This window comes from Diabrotica undecimpunctata, chromosome 4, assembly GCF_040954645.1.
Source record: "Diabrotica undecimpunctata isolate CICGRU chromosome 4, icDiaUnde3, whole genome shotgun sequence".
Lineage (NCBI taxonomy): Eukaryota > Metazoa > Arthropoda > Insecta > Coleoptera > Chrysomelidae > Diabrotica > Diabrotica undecimpunctata.
Window position 1 is genome coordinate 58,335,059 of NC_092806.1, and position 19,530 is coordinate 58,354,588.

The following is a 19,530-nucleotide window of genomic DNA, read 5'->3' on the forward strand; positions in this document are numbered from 1 at the left end:
ATTCTTGGAACCAAATTTTAAGACAATGAAATTTCACAATCTACAAACGAAGATTTTCAGGATAAAAACAGTCAAAGAAAACGTCGACGAACAAATGGAAAATTTTCCTCCACAAATTCCGCCTATACGTTGTCTCCTACAATGATCTTTGAATAATTTAAGGATGCATCCGACGAAGAGGATATTGTTACGATAATAAATATCATGTCCTAACTGTAAATATATTATGACTAATTCTGTTTTTGTTGTAGTCATTTCGGCGTTTGTTTGCCAGAAGCCTCTAGACCCGAATTATGAAGAGGAATCCATCTCGAGGGTTCCAAGCAGTTGAAAAACTAGTTTTAGCCGCCTTCTAGTTTAGTCGATGGCGTTCCCGTTATTCTTGTCAACATCCATGGGGTTCGAGAAACAGCTGTTTTCGTATAAATATGACGGAACTTTCATTGTGAAAACAGTTATATTTGAAGGCGCGCTCGCGATTTAAATTGTATCGTTGGTCAAGTAAATTGTACAGTAGTTTAATAAACTGATATAAATTACCGTGTGTTTTAATAAATTAAAATAAGAACAATATAATAAATTAGTAAAGAATTAATAAATAAAATAGAATTTATTTTAAAAATAAATTAAATATAACAAATTGTGTCAGAATAGTGGAATACATAAAATAAATTGCGAAAATGACTACGATTTATGAGCTCACAGTGACGAATTTAAGAAGACATCTCGAGGATAGAGAATTACGTTCTACCGGAAAAAAGGCTGAGTTAGTCCAACGACTAAAGAACGCTTTGGAGCAAGATGGTCTAGATCCAGAGAATTATATATTTGAAGATGCTGTCCTCTCGTCGATTTCGAAATTAGAGAACAAAGTTTCTGGCGATATTTCGAAAGTTTCCGGCGACATCGCATCATTAGAGAACAAAGTTTCTGGCGATATTTCGAAAGTTTCCGGCGACATCGCTTCTTTGGAAGACAAAGTTTCTAACGAGATTTCTTCGCTGGAAAGTAAAGTCTCTGCTAACATCTCTTTGGAAATCTCTAAAGTAACTTCTGAGATGTGTGCCCTCGACGATAGAATATCTTCGTTAAAAAACCAAGTTGCTGCCGATATGTCGGCCTTCGAAGAAGAGATTAAAGAGATGGAAAGGAAGATGGAGGAAACAGGGACAGCAGAGACAGGAAATTACCCGTTAAGTATAGGTATAAGAACCCGTCATTCTTGTCAACATCCATGGGGTTCGAGAAACAGCTGTTTTCGTATAAATATGACGGAACTTTCATTGTGAAAACAGTTATATTTGAAGACGCGCTCGCGATTTAAATTGTATCGTTCGTCAAATAAATTGTACAGTAGTTTAATAAACTGATATAAATTACCGTGTGTTTTAATAAATTAAAATAAGAACAATATAATAAATTAGTAAAGAATTAATAAATAAAATAGAATTTATTTTAAAAATAAATTAAATATAACAATATCCTTAAAACCGCTATTTAAATAGAATTATACTTACGAGAGAAGATCAAACTAAATGTGGATGTTTTAGATTTTTGAAAAAATTGCAGGGATCTACCTCTATTATATAAAACAAATTAGTTAGTCAAATTTTAAATGTACTTGCTAGGTTTCCCACTTCAGAGAAGTTGTTTCCTTGTGCGAGTCGGATTGTGAAAGAACGATGTACTAGGTTCATCATCATCATCTTAGTGCTACAGCCCCCAAGGTTTGCGCTGTTAGAATCTTTTTTATCATGTTCGATTCAGGGGTCCGGGCTATATGTCCTGCCCACTGCAGGCGGTTTCGCTTAATTATAGTGGTAATATCTGTACCACCAAACGTATTCTTGTAGATATTCTGCAGTTCAAAGTTATATCTACGCCTCCATACTCCGTTCTCACAGACCGCTCCGAATATCTTGCTTAGCACCTTTCTTTCAAAAATAGATAGAGCGGATTCATCTGTTTTAGTTAGCGTCCATGCCTCTCATCCATATGTGAGAACGGGAACTATCAGTGTTCTATACAGCCTTATACGAGTTTTTTGAGACAGACGTTTGTTAGCTAAGTACTTTGGTAGACCATGATAACACCTGTTTGTAATTATTATTCGCCTTTTTATTTCCTCAGATGTGTTATTATTGGGGTTAACTGATGTCCCTAGATATATGAACTCTTTGACTGCTTCAAAGTTTTGGTCATTGATGATTAAATCTGCGTTAACATTTCCAGCTCTTGTGTTTGTATTTGTCGCCATGAATTTGGTTTTATTTTGATTTATATGTAACCCCATTCGTTCTGCTGCTGCTACTAGCTCGGTTAGGATTTCCACAGTTCTCGCCCTGGTTCTTGTTATAACGTCCACGTCGTCTGCATATGCTAGAATTTGGACTGATCTATTAAATATTGTTCCCCTGCTATCTAAATTAGGGTGTCGTAACAACAAAAAGCTGACACGCCAGCGCATCTCCCTGCCTTAACCCACTATGTATTTGAAATGGGGTTTACGAGTCGTTTTGAATTTTTACTGCTGATAGCATCTTCGCCATTGTCACTTTTATCAAACCTATGAGTTTTTTTGGAATTCCTAACTCATTCATAGCGTTGTAAAGATTTGGTCTTAAGACACTGTCATATGCCGTTACTTTTTGTGTAACGGGCAAATTATGCCTAAGTTCCATTCTTCAGGCATTTGCTCCTCAGACCAAATTTTACAAATAATTTCTCGCATCACCTTGGTGAGCTGCTCTCCACAGTGCTTAAATAACTCTGCTGGGATACCATCGCTGCCTGGGGATTTGTGGTTCCTTAGTTTTTCTATAGATATTTTCACTTCATCTAACGAGGGGGGTTCCACGAGTTCCTCATTTCGCTATTCCAACTCTATATTGTTAGTAGGTTCTCTTTCCAGCAACTCTCGAAAGTGCTCTACCCATCGTAACAGCATATCCTCTTTGTTGATAAGTAAGTTACCTTCCTTATCATTACAATAGTTGATTGTCGGCTTGAATTCTTTTCTAATAATATTTATTTGATGATAGAACTTTCTTGTTTCTCCGTGACTCATATGGCTTTCGAACAGTTCTAATATGTTATTTTCCGAGTCTCGTTTCTTTTTTCGGTGTATGCGTTTTTCCTCTCTCCTTAAGTTTTTGTATCTATCTATTGTTGTCCTAGTTTTCCGTTGTTGCATGGTCCTAAATGCCTCGTTCTTCTCATCTGTAGAACCAGTCTTGGTAGAACCAGTCGTTTCTTTCTTGGGTTCGGGATATTCCCAATGTGCTTTTGGCTGCTAATTTCAGAGCCTCCTTGCAGTTGTTTCACATTACCGTGCTTGACTGTTCGACTGCCCAGGTGTGTTCTAGGGTTTCTTTTATGTGACTGGAATTGTTTCTCTTTGTTTTTATTTTTTAGCATGTGTAAATTATATTTTACTTATCTAGTGCCCCTTTCTTTCTTGGCATTGGAAATTCTTTGTCGTAACTTGGCCCCTACCATGAAGTGGTCTGAGTCAATATTTGCGCCTCTGTAACTTCTGACGTCCATTAGGTTTGTAAAGTGCCTTCTGTCAATTATAACATGCTCAATTTGATTTGTGGTGTGTCCATTTGGTGATATCCAAGCTGCTTTATGGATATTCTTATGGTTAAAACATGTACTTCCCACAATTAAATCTTTGGAAGCAGCCATACTAATAAGCCTTAAACCGTTGTCATTAGTAACGTCGTGAAGACTGTGTTTACCAATATAATCTTGGTAGCATATCTCTTTTCCTATCTGGGCGTTCATGTCTCCAATGATTATTTTAATATCGTTTTTGGCACAGTTATCATATGCTCTTTCGAGGTCTTCGTAGAATAGATCTTTAATTTCTTCGTCTTTTGCTTCAGTTAGCGCGTGCACGTTGATCAGGCATATGTTGAAAAATTTTCCTTTTATTCGAAGAATGTATAACCGATCATTTATGGCTTTAAAACCAATAATAAAATTTTTGATTTTCTTTGATACTAGAAAAGCGGTTCCGAACTCATGTGGGTTCGGGTTGCAGCTGTAATATATCTAACGTACTAGGTTACTATCCGATAATTTGGACAAATTACCATTTTTGAATACATCTTTACTAAATATATCGTTAAAGCATTTAAGCATGTAAGATCACAACAAACTATTCTTCTTATCAATGCTTTATTTTTTAAATTTCACGAATACGAATGTGAATTAATATTTTGGCGTACGCCCATGGTTGTTGACAGACAGTACAATGTCACTTGGAATACTTCCAGTTTAGACCGAACTCACGTCGAATGAAGCCGATCGTAGTATTTGGATGACAGGGAAACAACTAAACGAGAAAAGTGATTATTTTTACTTATGTTGAGTGGTTCAACTTCCATTTACTTTGATCATAAATTTTTATATTTATACAGAAGATACGTTAACAGTGTTAATATCTTCTAGATTTTAATACTATTCAATATTTAACACAATGGGAGACAGTAGTAACGAGGGAGAAGGAGAAAAACAACCACTTCTTGCAAGCGAAAATACCACCTACAACGGGGATGTCTCTGGTAAGTTGACATTTTACCCAGAAATCCATAAAATTGCATACATGAATCATAGCAGTGGCACTTTATTAGCTTTTTAATAATTCTTATTGAGGTCTTTGTCCTACTCATAGGCGTAGTCGTATAATAAACACTGATATGATTGTTTGATAATGTTAAGGTTAGCAAGATTTGTTTATGTGAAGATTGTAATCGCTTTGTCATTAAATTTGATTGTTAATAATCACTAAATTTTTTATTATAGTTGTAAACCTCCAAATTATAGAATTGGAACATTAAATTGATTATTTACTAATTAATCGGCTATTATTTGTGTTCATTGTTTTATAAATGATACAATCAGCTGTTAAAGGCATTTTGGGTGTATTATTTGAAGCCATATGTAAATTTTTATTACTTGCTCCTAGGAAATCACCGAAAAAAAAGCATATTTATAGTTCAAAGTTTGAACAGACCTTGATTTCTTATAAAATATGAAAACAAAAATATGCTCCAGCAATTCAATAATATAAATAAAATCTTATCTGCTTGTGTGTCATTTGTTTTAAGCATATGAGTGAGTTAATTTGTTTCAAGATAATTCTGTTTTCCTGAATTTACTTCCAGGAATTTCCTTATTAAAGTAGCTTTAAAATTGTGGTTTTGTTCAATGCTTTTCATTATATTACAACATATTGACAAAAAATTTGTGGTTTTTGATGATGACTTTTTAATGTATTAGGTCAAAATTTTAAAAATTCAATCCTTTAGTTTTTGACAGTCCTGTTCATCTGGGAGAAAAACAACCACTTCTTGCAAGTTGACATTTTACCCAGAAATCTTAGTGCAGTCAAAACTGCAACAGATCAAGCAAAGTGGATGACAGATTCCAATTGAAGTTATGTGGGGGAAAATTAGCAAGCCAGAAGTTTTTAGAAAAAGCTGGTTTCGAGAAAACTAAACTTTCATTAAATATTGAGCTTTGAGAGAAAGTAATGAATCAGTGTTGAGTCACCATTTCTTGGGTATACCTGTTATAAGTCTACAATTTATTGTATTAATTTTTACTACTTATAACTGCAGAATTTAATAATAAACTCACTATTTCATCATATAGTGCTGAAATAAAAGATTATAAGAAAAAATCATCAAATCTCAGAGTGCTGATCCCTACAGTGGTTGGCAATCTTAATGGATATTTTTATTTTTGAACTTGCTGCTCTAAACAAAACAATTGATCTGCATTGACATTCTTCAACTAAGAATTCTGTCTTCAGACAGATCTTTTTCCTCGAATCTCTCCCTTTATTATAAATCTCAACATTTCATATTTGGGTCCCCTCATCATGTGGTCTAGGTATTCCAGTTTTCTTGTTTGTGTAGTGGTGATTAGTTCTGTTTCTTTACCAAACCTCTCCAATACTTCTTTATTTGTAACTCAATCAGTCTATGATATTTTAATATTCTGCAATATAACCAGGGTTCAAAAGCCTCAGTTCTTTTTAAATCGCGTTTTTTTATGTCCAAGTCTATATAATAATATTGGTAATATATAATATCAAATGCTACGCAATCTGATTTTCAAATTAAGATTTCTGTACATTGGGTATGGCTTCATTCATATAAATGCTAATCTGGCAATCTCTATTTGCCTATTTACTTCTGCAGTATGATCATTGATCAACATTCTTAGTACTGATATTTTTCTACTTGTTCTATCAGGTTACCATTTATTGTTATTATATGTTGTATATTTGGTGGTATTTTTGTAATTAGCAAATATTTCATTTTTTAGCATTTGTAGTAATTCTCATCTCAGCATTATTCATACTTATGCTCATTATCAAATGGGGAGCTATATTCATTACTTGGAATTATTGTTGGAAAACAAGCCCTCTATTCACAACAAAATCCAATGCAGATGGGGTTTTGGATGCTTTTTTAATAGATAAGGACAATTAGTATACCATATAACAGTATATATAATAAATTTTTTAATTTGGAATTTCCATTTGTTCCCTTTGCTGTAAATTATCTAGATTTCACTCTGCCAAGCTACCTACCCAAAAATGTTTTACAAAATACTGTAGTCTTTCTTTTTCTTGAGAAAATATTCTAATTTTTGTCTCAGTTCATTCTAGTAAGTAATATATGTTATATTTAAAGTTGATTTTATGCTGTTAAAAATGGGATGTCTTTCAGGATTTATTCCAGTTCGAAGTGCAACCAAATGTGAAAGATATATAAAGTTCAAAATAATTGTTCTTAATGCATTTGAAGCACTCACACCAAAATACTGATAAAAGGTATCAATTATATGATTGAAATATGCTCAAAGATGACTTAGATGATTGAGTTATCAAGGCTACTACCTACTGGGAAGGAACTAAAACCATCCCCAGGAAGGGGTAGACAATCAAATAAATTCAAAAATTCTAATTACAAGAAAATTACATTCCTTAAATTTTAATAATGAAATTCTGACTACAGATAAAATTTTGGTTAAACAAGATATTTATGTAATAAAAATGTGTAAAATATTTGTTCAGGGGGTTTATTGGTTAAATAATTTAGGAACTAATAAATTGTGGCATGAGCTTTATTTATAAAACATTGAACTTTTTGTTATCATAAAAATATTTGTGAACAATCGGAACAATACTTTAGTTCTTCTGTGTTCCAAGTCTTTGAGAAGACAATTTGAGTGTGTTTGTTTGACAATACTGCTAACATATCTTACTGGGAAGCTAGATAGATGGAATTCATCATCACCAATTGATAGACATAGAAAAATTTGAATTCCAGTCAGATGAGGTAATAGTGAAAAATCAATGAAGATTCAAGAATAACTGTAGAGAAAGTTTCTCAAAAGATTGATGTAAAATTAGAAGTTTGTAAAAATACTGATACAAAAATGGAAACTTTTTCTATCAGAATCCATGAAATCTGAAGACACAGTATCACCAACTGAGACAGAAAGTTTATGAGGCATTTATCTTAGGTATATTTTACATGTACATAGTTTAATTGACCATAGCATTGAACCTAATGCCGTGGTCAATTGTCAGAAGAAAAAAATACTATTTTCTTGACTGCTGCTTTATACGATGATACTGATACAATCAATTCCTAAGAAAAAAAAAAATGTTATAAGACCTGTTTAAGCATCTGGAAAAATGCTATGGAGATGCCCATACAAGAACAACTGGGAAGTAGACTCAAGAATTGGAGAAATTTAAATTAGATGTTGCTGGTATGATGCAGTTAGCTTATCCAGAAACCCTTGATAACATTTTGGAAGAAATAGTGGTAGATACGTTAATGGAAGATCTAGATTATGTTGATGATAAATACTTTTTAGCACATACAAAAGAGGGCATGCAACTCCAAGTAAACAAATTACAAGAAGAATCAAAGAAGGTTGGTTTAGAAATAATATACATCAACAAAATCAAAGATATGTGATTTGGTACCTGAAACAACCAAGCTATCATCCCAGATATACCAATTTGTATATCTGGGCAGCATCATTGACTGTAATGGTGGTACAGAGCTTGATGTGCAGGTAAGAATTAGTAAGGCTCATAATGCATACAATATGGTTAATAACATATGGAAATCCAGGATTTACCCAACTAAAACGAAATTAAAAATCTTTTCTCTGTGTTCATCACTTACAGCACCTAAATTTTCTGGAAAGAAATTGAAATGAGCATTCAGTAGGTGATTTTTTAGAGATATGTTACATCCCATTTCTCTGTAGACACTAAGAAAATTAGTGACAATATCTTTGTAATTGTCAGGTTTGGCTTTGACAGGAAAATTATGCACAACTTTAAAAGCTCTCCATGCTCTCACTTTAACTTCATTCAGCAAATTGTCAAATTCGCCATTTCTCATTACTTCTCATATTTTTGGTCCCACAAATATAATAATAGTCTCCCTTTATACCACTAGTGTGGCTTTGGGATTATGGCGCACTTCAACTGCTTATTATTATCTCTGGTTTTACCCAAGGTACTCATTTTATTCAGGCTGAGTCGATCTGGGGACTGTAGATATTTAAAAATATATAGATGTTCTTCATGATTCTGATTTATGCTGCTCTTAAACTTAGTTTAGAAGAATCTATAAATAAACACCAATTGCTTGGTTCATTGTCCTAATGCAAGAAATAAGCTGTCAACATATGTGTAATATACCAGTGTTAGCTTGAGCGAAATAATGAATCAGTCCTATGTGACATTTTTGGAAGTAAGTCTCACAGTATTCACGTCATCTTCGATGAGATTCCATTCTCTTAACCTTGACGCTAGAAGTTCTGACTGTGATTTATCTAGTTTTAGATCTCGAACTAAATCATTCAATTCAGCCTGGGAAATTGGATAGGGTTTTGTGGAACATTCTGGTTCTTAAAATAGTGGATCATTGTCTATTTACTGTTCTACTTTTATATAATCAGATGGAACCTCAACACTTTCAGATTCTTCTTCATCCACATTCAAAGTCTTTGGTGGTTTTGGGATAGGAAGATTTTTGCTATGTTCAACGAAATGGATACCTGATGATAAATTGGGATACTGCACAATATAAGACTTCAGTCCTATGCCTTAAACCTTACAATAGTAACAATCTCTAAAATGGTCTGTTGGTTCCCTCCATATTATTGGTACTGCAAAGCGCATTCGACATTTTGTAGCTTTCAACCAAGTTTTAACAATGTTACACAAGTCTTACAGCATATACGAGGGGCCCATGATATATCTTAATCTTCTACTTTAACTCTGAAATAAAGTTTTTAAGCTCTACATACAAATGGTGTATGATACTATGTTTTTGCGATCTGAAGGTTGTAAGAGTTTGAAATGTTGGAAGTCATGAATTTGAAGAAATCTGCTAACATTTTGATTAGAAAAACTTTGGTAGTACAGTTTATTCCTGTAACGTCAATTTGTTCTATGGCTACCTCTGAATTCTTCTTAGTCAAATTATTCAAAAGACCTTGTTTAGATGATCATAAAGAGACACCAATAACTTGACAATGAACTGACTCGAAAAGTAAGGACTATACTGGTAGAGTTTTAATACTTTTTGTCGTAGATGTAATCATTCAGAGTAATCCGTAACCAAATAGATTACATATTGGTCAACAAAAGATATCACAATGCAATCATCAGTGCAAAAACATATCCTGGAACTGACATCAATTCCGATCATAATCCTGTTGTTGCAAAAGTTCGCGCAAGATGGAAACTAGTAAAGAAACAAAAACCTCAACACCAACTATTAGACATCCAATTATTGAAAAACGACACCATACATCAGACAGTAAATAAAGAATTAAACAAAAATTTAGGAAATATCGACCACAATAGGATTAGCGAGTACGATGACATAAACGTTCTGTGGAAAACTATTAAAGAACAAATGAACAATGTAACGGAAAAACATCTAAAAGTAACACCTAGAAATAACAAACAGGAATGGATGACAGAAGAGATTTTACAATTAATGAACAAACGAAGAGAATCCAAAGGAAAAAATGACAAGGACGGAGAATACAAAAGACTAAATAGAATAATTCGAAAAAAAATAACCGAAGCAAAAGAGAAATGGCTGGAAACAAAATGCGTGGAAATAGAAGAACTACAACAAAGGCACGATTTTTTTAATTTACATAAAAAGGTAAAAGAGTTTACATCGACTACCAAGAGAACGACTTTTCACACCATGCTGAACACGGATGGCAAACTGCTAGAATCAACGGAAGACAAACTGAAAGAATGGGAAAACTATATTAAAATTCTTTTTCACGACATACGAGAAGAACCAAGATTGGAAAATAACAACGAAGGGCCAACAATTCTGAAATCTGAAATCATAAATGCAATTAATCATCTTAAAACAAATAAAAGCCCAGGTCCAGACGGAATATACCCAGAAACGTTAAAATTAATCAGCGAAGAAAATATTGAAATATTTGTCCTTTTATTCAATCGCATTTATGATACAGGTAAAATACCCCAAGATTGGCTGGAGTCAATATTCATCCCACTACCAAAAAAGCCAAACCCACAACACTGCAATGAGTTGCAAGTGCGAAACAATGCGAAACAATGAAAGTGCGAAACAATCATCGGAGACGATCAGTTTGGATTCAGAGCCGGCATGGGAACGAGAGAAGCCCTGTTCAGTTTACTAGTTCTCGCCCAAAAATGCTACGACCAATAGAAAGATATATTTATATGCTTTATAGACTTCGAAAAAGCATTTGATAGAGTAAGACACGACCTACTATTAGAACGTTTGCAAGAAGTCGGTTTAGATGGAAAAGACATCAAATTCTTAAAAAACTTGTACTGGAACCAAAACGCCAGAGTTAGGATCGAAGGTTCCACATCCGCAGAAGTAGAAATTAGGAGGGGAGTTAGACAAGGTTGTGTTCTGTCGCCTCTGCTGTTTAATCTTTACTCCGAGTTTCTATTTAAAGAAGCATTGGAGGATTCCAAGGATGGAGTCAAGGTGAATGGCGTAAATATCAACAGTATCAGATATGCCGATGATACAGTGTTAATTGCGGATTCCGACGTAGGTCTACAACGACTCATCGACAAGACCAACTCGACCTGTGAGCAATTTGGTATGAAAATAAACATTAAAAAAACCAAAGTGATGTCAATCCGAAAAAACCAAAACGTACCTCAACCTTGCACAATAAATGGGCACATTTTAGAACAGGTCAATAGATTTAAGTACCTGGGATGTTGGATCGATAGCAGCCTAAATCCTGATCTAGAAATAAGATCGAGAATAGAACAGGCCAGAAAATCTTTCGAAAAAATAAAAAAAACTGCTTTGTGATTCTCGAATAAAACTCGAAATTCGACTACGTTTATCAAAATGCTACGTTTGGTCGACTCTTCTATATGCAGTTGAAACGTGGACCCTAAAAACATCAACCGTAAATAAATTGGAGGCCTTTGAAATGTGGACCTACCGGAGAATGCTCAAAATTTCATGGACATCGCATACCTCAAACGAAGAAGTGCTGCATAGAATAGACAAGGAAAGAGAACTTTTTAACACAGTAAAAGTTAGAAAAACATCATACCTAGGCCACATACTGAGAAATAATAAGTACCAATATGCCCAACTTATAGTGAAAGGAAAAATCGAGGGAAAGAGAGGCCTAGGAAGGAAAAGACTATCGTGGCACAGAAACATCCGACAATGGACAGGGCTAAATTTTGAACAGCTAATAAGAACAGCTGAAGATAGAGAAGATTTTAAAATTTAGTAGCCAACCTCCATTGAGGAGAGGGCACTTTAAGAAGAAGATGTCGTAGATGGAAAGGATAATTGGTTTTGCTGATATGTGGTTAAGTCCTATTAGGGCGCTTTTTATTAGTTTTAGGATTTTGAGGTATTAGTTTTTACTAAGAAAATATATTCAATATATGTATCGTGTATATCATATATAGTTAATTAGTTAATATCATATAAAAATAATATATTTTTATTATTGTATCTTGAATAAATATTATTTCTTAATACATTTTCCCATGGACTTTATCTTTTGTTTATCTCATGTTAATAGTCAAACCATTGACTTTAAATAATTTTTTGTTAAACTGTTCTACATTGTTTGTTGAACATACTTTCCAAATTAAATTTTTTCTATAATTTGTTTTATTCGAGTATACTTTCCATGTCATTGGCTTCATCTCATCATTCTGCAAGGCAAAAATATACAATTACTTATTCATGACTAATAGCACTGATAAAGGCCTTATATAGCACTTACTAATTAGGTTTAGCATTAATATTTTTTTACACCCCTATTGGACTTACAGGCACTCCCATTGGTGCTGTTAAGTCACTGAACCAGTTCTGAAATTAAGTGTTTGCTAAGTGCTTTAGTGCCTTCGTCCCATTTGTTTGAATAGTATCTGCTATCTCTCTTTAAGCTGCATTTCAGTTTTTGAAGCACAAAAAAGTAGGGGATGTCGAGAAGTATGGGGAATGGCTGATATGTGTAATCTTGTGTTTTGCCAAAAAGTGTTGTATGCGCTGACGCATTATCGTGATGAAGTAACCAGACGTATTCATGGTGCACAATGAACTTGATCAATAATTACAACCTATAATAATGTCACTAAATAAATCAAACAGAATCCAGACTATAAACCGCTGTCTGTGCGCACTGGATAAGCTTATAAAATCGAAATTAAAATCTATAAATCCATTGTCAGACGTGTAGTAACATATGGATGCGAAACATATGGCCAAAGCAAATGAGTAGAATTCAAAAGGTTTGAAAGAAAAATACTTTTCGTGGTGGACCTCACCACGATATAAACTAATCATATTGACCAGGAGATTAAATCGACTAAGGCACGACTAAGGTAGCTATTTGAATAATTTTAACTAATTCTTATGTAATTTGATGTGCTGAAAACGAAAATATCAGAAAATGTCTAGGATGTTAGATTTTTCACAGGATACGAGCAGATTTAGTTCATTTTCTCTTATCTCTTTCCTCGAAAAGAAAATCTTTGACCATGTGTGTTATCTGTACTCACTTATGGAGGGAAAAACATTGACACTCACAAAAAAGGTAGTGAATAAGATTCGCGTGACTCAGATGGCTATTTAGCGCCAGATGTTGGGTGACTCTCTGAGAGAACGAATCCCAAACGAAGAAATACGTTGTAGAACAAAAAGAACAGACTATCGAAAAAATCGCGTCACTTAAATGGAATTGGGCAGGACCCGTCGCCAGATTATCAGACAACCGACTAAGACAAGAAGTAATAAGGAGCAGAGGTCGCCCTTCAACTAGATGGACTGACGACCTGAAGCGTGTTAGCAATAACTTAATGAAAGCCGCACAAGACAGAGACAGATGGGAAGAGCTGAGGGAGATCTATGTCCAACAGTGGACGCATACAGGTTGATGATGGTCAACCTATGAGATCTTGCACTTGACGTTTTGAAACTCACAGAATATCGTATTTTGTGGCTATGTAAACTGTATTACAAATGCAGAGGTACTATCAACCTATCAGTGTGTTACACATGGTGCGCGAACTTGCTGCGCAAACTTGCTGCGCAAAACGCCAAGTGCTCCTCGATAGCTGACACAAGGTATACTGTATGTAAGATGCTTACTCAGTTTTATTCGTAACCTTAATGAGATAGTATAAATTCGTTTTTTTTTTCGGCAACTTATTCTAGTTTGTATAATGTGACTTATCAAGTTGTATTGTTATAATGTTGTTTACATAATAATTTCGTAACATGGAATAGATAGGAAAATGCAGAAATTCACCTTACTCTGTTTGTTTTATCTGTGGTGAATATAGACTGTTATAGCAACAACTCAATATAACAGACTATGTGAAGAAAGTGTATTTTGCATACTTTGGACTAAAACTTGATCACCAAGACAAAGTTTGCGCTTCTCATAAAGTTTGCAGAAGATATGTGGAGGATCTTAGAAACTGGTTTAAGAGTAAAAGTTTTTGCTTTAGGGTATCTATGGTATAGCGAGAGCAAAGGAACCATATTGACGGCTGCTACTTCTACTCATGTGATGTTAAAGGGTTCAAATCTCCCCTTAACTTTTCATCCTCTTCCTCATATGTCGGAAACACTTCTCAATTACGTTAGTTAAACCTAACAACTAAACATGCTAATAGATTGGCAAGACACTCCCATTGGTGCTTTAAGTCACAATGTTTGCTAAAGGCTTTTAGTGCATTTGTCCCATTCGTTTGAATAGTCTTTATGTCATCGAAACGTTGCCCTTTAAGCTGCATGTTAAGCTCTAGAAGTTTATTCTAGAATTCAAGCTTGGCTTATTGCCAAGAAGTGAGGGAATCTTAGGTTGAGCATCTTATTTAACCTGTTTTTTTATTTAAATAACCACGACTTCTGTTTTCTGTTGTTAAAAATGGAACATAGTTTCTTGGAACTCTATAAGTTTCAATAATTATTTTACTTTTAACACCTTGTATATCAAAAACTACCAACTTGTAAGACAATAGGGATAAATATTGCTGTTCATAGAATTTTATTGTCTATTTAGTTTTGACAGAAAAAATATAGGTTTCCATTTAAAAAACAAATCATCACGACGTTATGGTGATATCATCACAGTTGCTATTGTCAAAAATAAAAGCAAAACTAATCTCGAAATTTCTTTCTGATAGGTCGCATTTTTAAAATTTTGGATTCAAATGAATATATTATTATAAAATACGGCTAATATTTTAAATAATTCAACAATAGCATAAAGCAACTTCACAAACTGATTGTTGATATATTTGAATGTAGATTATGTTATGTGCCACCGGACCAACGGCAAATGAGAGCAATAATAATAACTTACGTAACTGGGTTGCGTTGTCCCGATTGGCCCAACGAATATTTTATATGATGACCCACTAGTGCTCAATGTAAAATACATTTTCGGTGTACTGGACACATGTTAAAAAAAATAAGTCTGGTGGCGAACATATTAAGTGTTTAATTTGTTTTTTATTCATGGTAATACGTCGTTTTCTTTTATTACAATGAATATATTTTTGATTTGCTAAAATATTTAAAAAGGTCTTGAAACTGTTTTCTTGTGGTATGTTTGACTTAAACATACGAGGGGCGCACCAACGACAGCTATGGAGACCCTACTCGACCTCCCTCCTTTACATATAATTAGTAAAGTACCTTACGATCCTTAAAAACCTTAGTAAAGTACCGATTAGCTCAGGACATAGTAGCATTATAAATGAAATTAGCGATACCGAATAGATGATGATTTCTGACCATATGGCACCCAGATATAGGCCTAAAGTGGTCATTTACCCACGAGAGGGATGAACCAGAGGAAACACTATCCAGACTGCAGGATTATACCTCGTATACACACGGGTCTAAAACTGCAGAAAACTGGGTGCAGGAATGTTCGGTAGTGGTGGAAATTTAAACATTTCTATTCCACTAGAATATACCTCTGTATTTTAGGCAGTGTACAACAAAACATTCGAGGGCTTTTGAACATTCGAACTGAAGTGGATCAATATATGCACAGATAGCCAAGCAGCCATGGGGCTCTCATAAGCCCTAAGGTGGAATCTAGACTAGTGTGGGAATGACGAAGGGAACTTGACAGACTGGCGGAGCATAACAGTGTCACATAGGTATAGGTTCCAGGTCGCTGAGGAATACACGACAATGAAATATGTGATGCACTTGCCAGAAGAGCATCAGTTACAAAATACTTCGGTCCAGGGCCGGCCGTGGGAGTGCCAAAAAGCATCGTCCACGACCGAAAAAAGCCTGGAACGGCGATCATTTTTCGTAGACTATGGAGTGACTACAAAAACATGTGATACCCTTCCTAACAGGTATATTTTATATGGTATTAAACCACAATGAATATGATGAGAATTACATCTTAAACTTGTTTCCATTTCCAATGCGGAAATTGTTTTCGGAAAATTCTGAAATAAAAACTATGGATGAGAATTATATCTTAAATTTGTTTCCATTTCCAATGCCGAAATTGTTTTCAGAAAATTCTGAAATAAAAATTATGGATGCTCTTAATATTTAAGAGTGCCCGTCGGCAAAAAGTTTATGATAGATACTCTCTACAAACGCTGGGTACTTGATTACGCCGAGTGTGACACGATTTCCCTCTGCGACTTTTTTTAATTCTGAGGCGTTTTTCCTTTAATTTTCCCGAAAATTTTCACCCGTGAGATAGGAAAATCGGAAAACAAGTTCTGTCAGACAATATGAAAAGTTGTTTTTGCTGTTATTAATAAAAGTATCCTGAAAAAATTAGCTGGCTGTCTATGAAACTCGTCACAGTAGTTTTTCCAACATGTTCGAGTCGTCAGATCCGTTGAATGACCTATATTTATCATCAAAAAATTTTATTTTCGTGTTTTTCTTATAATGTTTAAGCTATTTAATTAAAATATTGTCCGACGGAACTTGTTTTCCGATTTTGCTGTTTGACAGGTGAAAATTTTTGACAGAATCAGGGGAAAAACGCCTTAGAACCAAAAAAGTCACTCTATCTATAACCTGTACTGGAAATCGAAACGTCAAGGCAAATATAAAATGCAGTTATTCTCATTGGAATCATTGAGGTTTAATTCCACATAAAGTAATATCTAATTGTTTATTTCGTAATTGCTGATTTGTGATAACAATTGCTTCTACAAGGATTGTTTTTTATAAATTGCTACTGTAAATAGACAATTTAAGACAGTACCAATTGAAATAAGTACCTATATTGAGCGTGTAGAACTATATTGAAAAATATCATTAATGTTTGTTGAAGAAAAAAAATTTTTTTAATGAACAATTATTTTGTATACCTATCTTATTTAAACATCTTTTTTTAAATATTTTTATCTTTATCATTTATCTCTAGCGATTTAGAAATATTGTTTCCTGCTGTGTTTTAAATTTATCTGTATAAGCTAAACAGGCGATATATTCATCAGCTGATTTAGTAAGTTATACTGAGTCACTTTGAGTAATTTGATGTATATATGGTGTTATCTCAAGTCATTATGAAATATTATTTTTATACTTTTCACAATCTCATACAAAACGATGTCCACTAACAAGCAAAACAACTGCTGACCTCTCTGAAATATTTATTATTTAAGAATGGCCAGTATCAGCTAAGAAGTATATTTCAAATGAATGAAAACTAGTTGATATATTAGCTTAGACCAAGTTATTTGAAGAAAATGGTGAAACTGACGTATGAAGAGAGTAATTATTTTGTAGTATAGAGCTTAGCACGCACTGAGTCGGGATCTTCTCGGTCGGACGGTACACACGGGATTTTTCAAAAACAAAAGCATTGATTTTCCTTATGATGCGCATACTTAAACGTCACGGTCAGGGCAGGACGATCCGCACTCTCCGCCGTCCTCGAAAAGTCCGAAAAAAGATTTTCAGGACATCCCAACGTGACGTACCGCTGACTCATCATCTGTTCTGGCAGAGTGTGCAGTAATCGGTACGGACTCTAAGCCGTTTCAGTTGAGTTCTTCAAGTGATTGATATAATAAATGTCTGTAAACAAATTATGTTGGTGCAAAACTACCCTGAACTGTATAATTTGCGGCATCCGGAATACTTTAATCTTTGGGATATACTTTAGGATGTTTCGAAAGAAAAGTACTAAGGCGAATCTTTGCAGCAGTGAATACAATGGAGTGTAGAGAAGACGATGCAACTTCTAACTTTATAGAATATACCAGGAACCTGATATCGTAAAACATATTAAAATAGGACGTCTTAGGTGGATAGGGCATGTAATGCGGATTGAACAAAATGACCCAGCTAGAAAAACGCTTCTTGATAGACTCATTGGTCAGAGAAGAAGAGGAAGACCCTGAACAAGTTTCCTTGATAACACCGATCAAGACATGAGAAATATGGGAGTGCGTGCTTGGCGGAGAAAGGCGATGGATAAGGACGACTGGAGAGAAATTCTTGAAGAGGTTAGGACCCACGCAGCATGAAATACTTTAATCTGTCCGTAGGGCCTATTGGTTCTCCGACATTTATAGTTTTTCTTTGAAATTCCATATTCAGGGCATTTAAAAGTCCTTCAAATTTTTGTGTGGGTCATCCGAAAATTCTGGAAGAAGTTGCAATCATCTTCAATCAAGTCAGGAAATAGGAATCCAAAATCTGGCCTTCCTTTAACTTTTTGCCTTTTTTCTTCTTCTTCCACTAACATGAAACTTACATTAATTTCTTCTTCTAAACATTTTTTGCCATCACTTAGCAACAACAGTTCTTTCAATACCATTATCTCAAAAGCCAGGAAGAGATCTGTTAATACTAACCAACCGTCCACCTTGTACTGAGCGAATCAGTTCGCATAGTCCCCTAAAAATGCGCGGAGCATACGTACTGTCCGTACCGTACCGATACATATGGTTGATCTTTTTTGGATACACCACACGCCCTCCTTAGAAAATCCATTTCTACTACTTCTATTCTTTTTCTATCTTTTTTCGTGATCTGCCAAACTTCTGCCCCATAAGTCATAATAGGCTCTACCAAGGTTCGATAGATTGTCAATTTCGTTTCTTGTCTAATATCTTTAGACCATAGTAGAGAGTTTAGAATGTTTACCGCTTTTTTTCCCTGTTGCGTTCTGTTTTCGATGTCTCTTTTGGTAGTGCCTTCTTGTATTATAGATATTATAGATCCGAGATATTTATATTCATTGCATGTTTTTAATTTCTAATTCTGGATCTTCATCATCTCCTATATTAAGATACTCTAGTCTTTGACGTATTCATATTGAGGCCGAAACATGTACTTCATGTCTTCCTCATCATTCGCTACGACTACCTGATAATGCGCAAAATAAAGTTGTTAGACATTTACCATCGCCTATGTCTATTCCCATTCCGGATACTTGTTTCCTATATATATATATATATATATATATATATATATATATATATATATATATATATATATATATATATATATATATATATAAATTGAAATCGGTAAACTAGACGAGCCTAGGGAATTTTTTATAAACGATTTTTTCAAATTATCCATCATTTTTAAATTTAATAAATTATTAATTATTATAAAACTGCAGAAAATAAATTAATTTTAATATGAGTCAGTCTGAACTGACCAGATGGAAGTGGACATGATTGGAGAAAACCACTACAGAGGTTTGCTGAAAGAAATATCTTTCCAAGAGTTCTATTTATTTGGTGGGTAGGTAATACTCTGGGGAAGTTTCGACGCTTATTACACCTGTTGGTGCCTATTCACAGGAGATCAATATCCGCAAAGTTTTATGCTGACAATATTGTAGAACATGTTATGCCGTTTACTACGTTTATCCTCTATATCTTCTTTGTAAGAAGGTGACATTCGATCAGACATTGCTGTATGTGTAATGGAGCCTTTA

General features: G+C 34.3%; 1 protein-coding gene across 1 annotated transcript in view; it reads left to right on the plus strand.

The window, feature by feature from the left end:
* The first annotated feature begins 4,294 nt into the window (after window positions 1-4,294).
* The window catches only part of LOC140439546 (type 2 phosphatidylinositol 4,5-bisphosphate 4-phosphatase), a 55,648-nt gene continuing 40,412 nt past the window's right edge, over window positions 4,295-19,530 (plus strand). Inside the window, exon 1 of the mRNA XM_072529522.1 lies at window positions 4,295-4,571. Within this exon, the coding sequence (XP_072385623.1) occupies window positions 4,487-4,571 (85 nt within the window). The 5' untranslated portion in view covers window positions 4,295-4,486. The remainder of the gene's footprint in view (window positions 4,572-19,530) is intronic.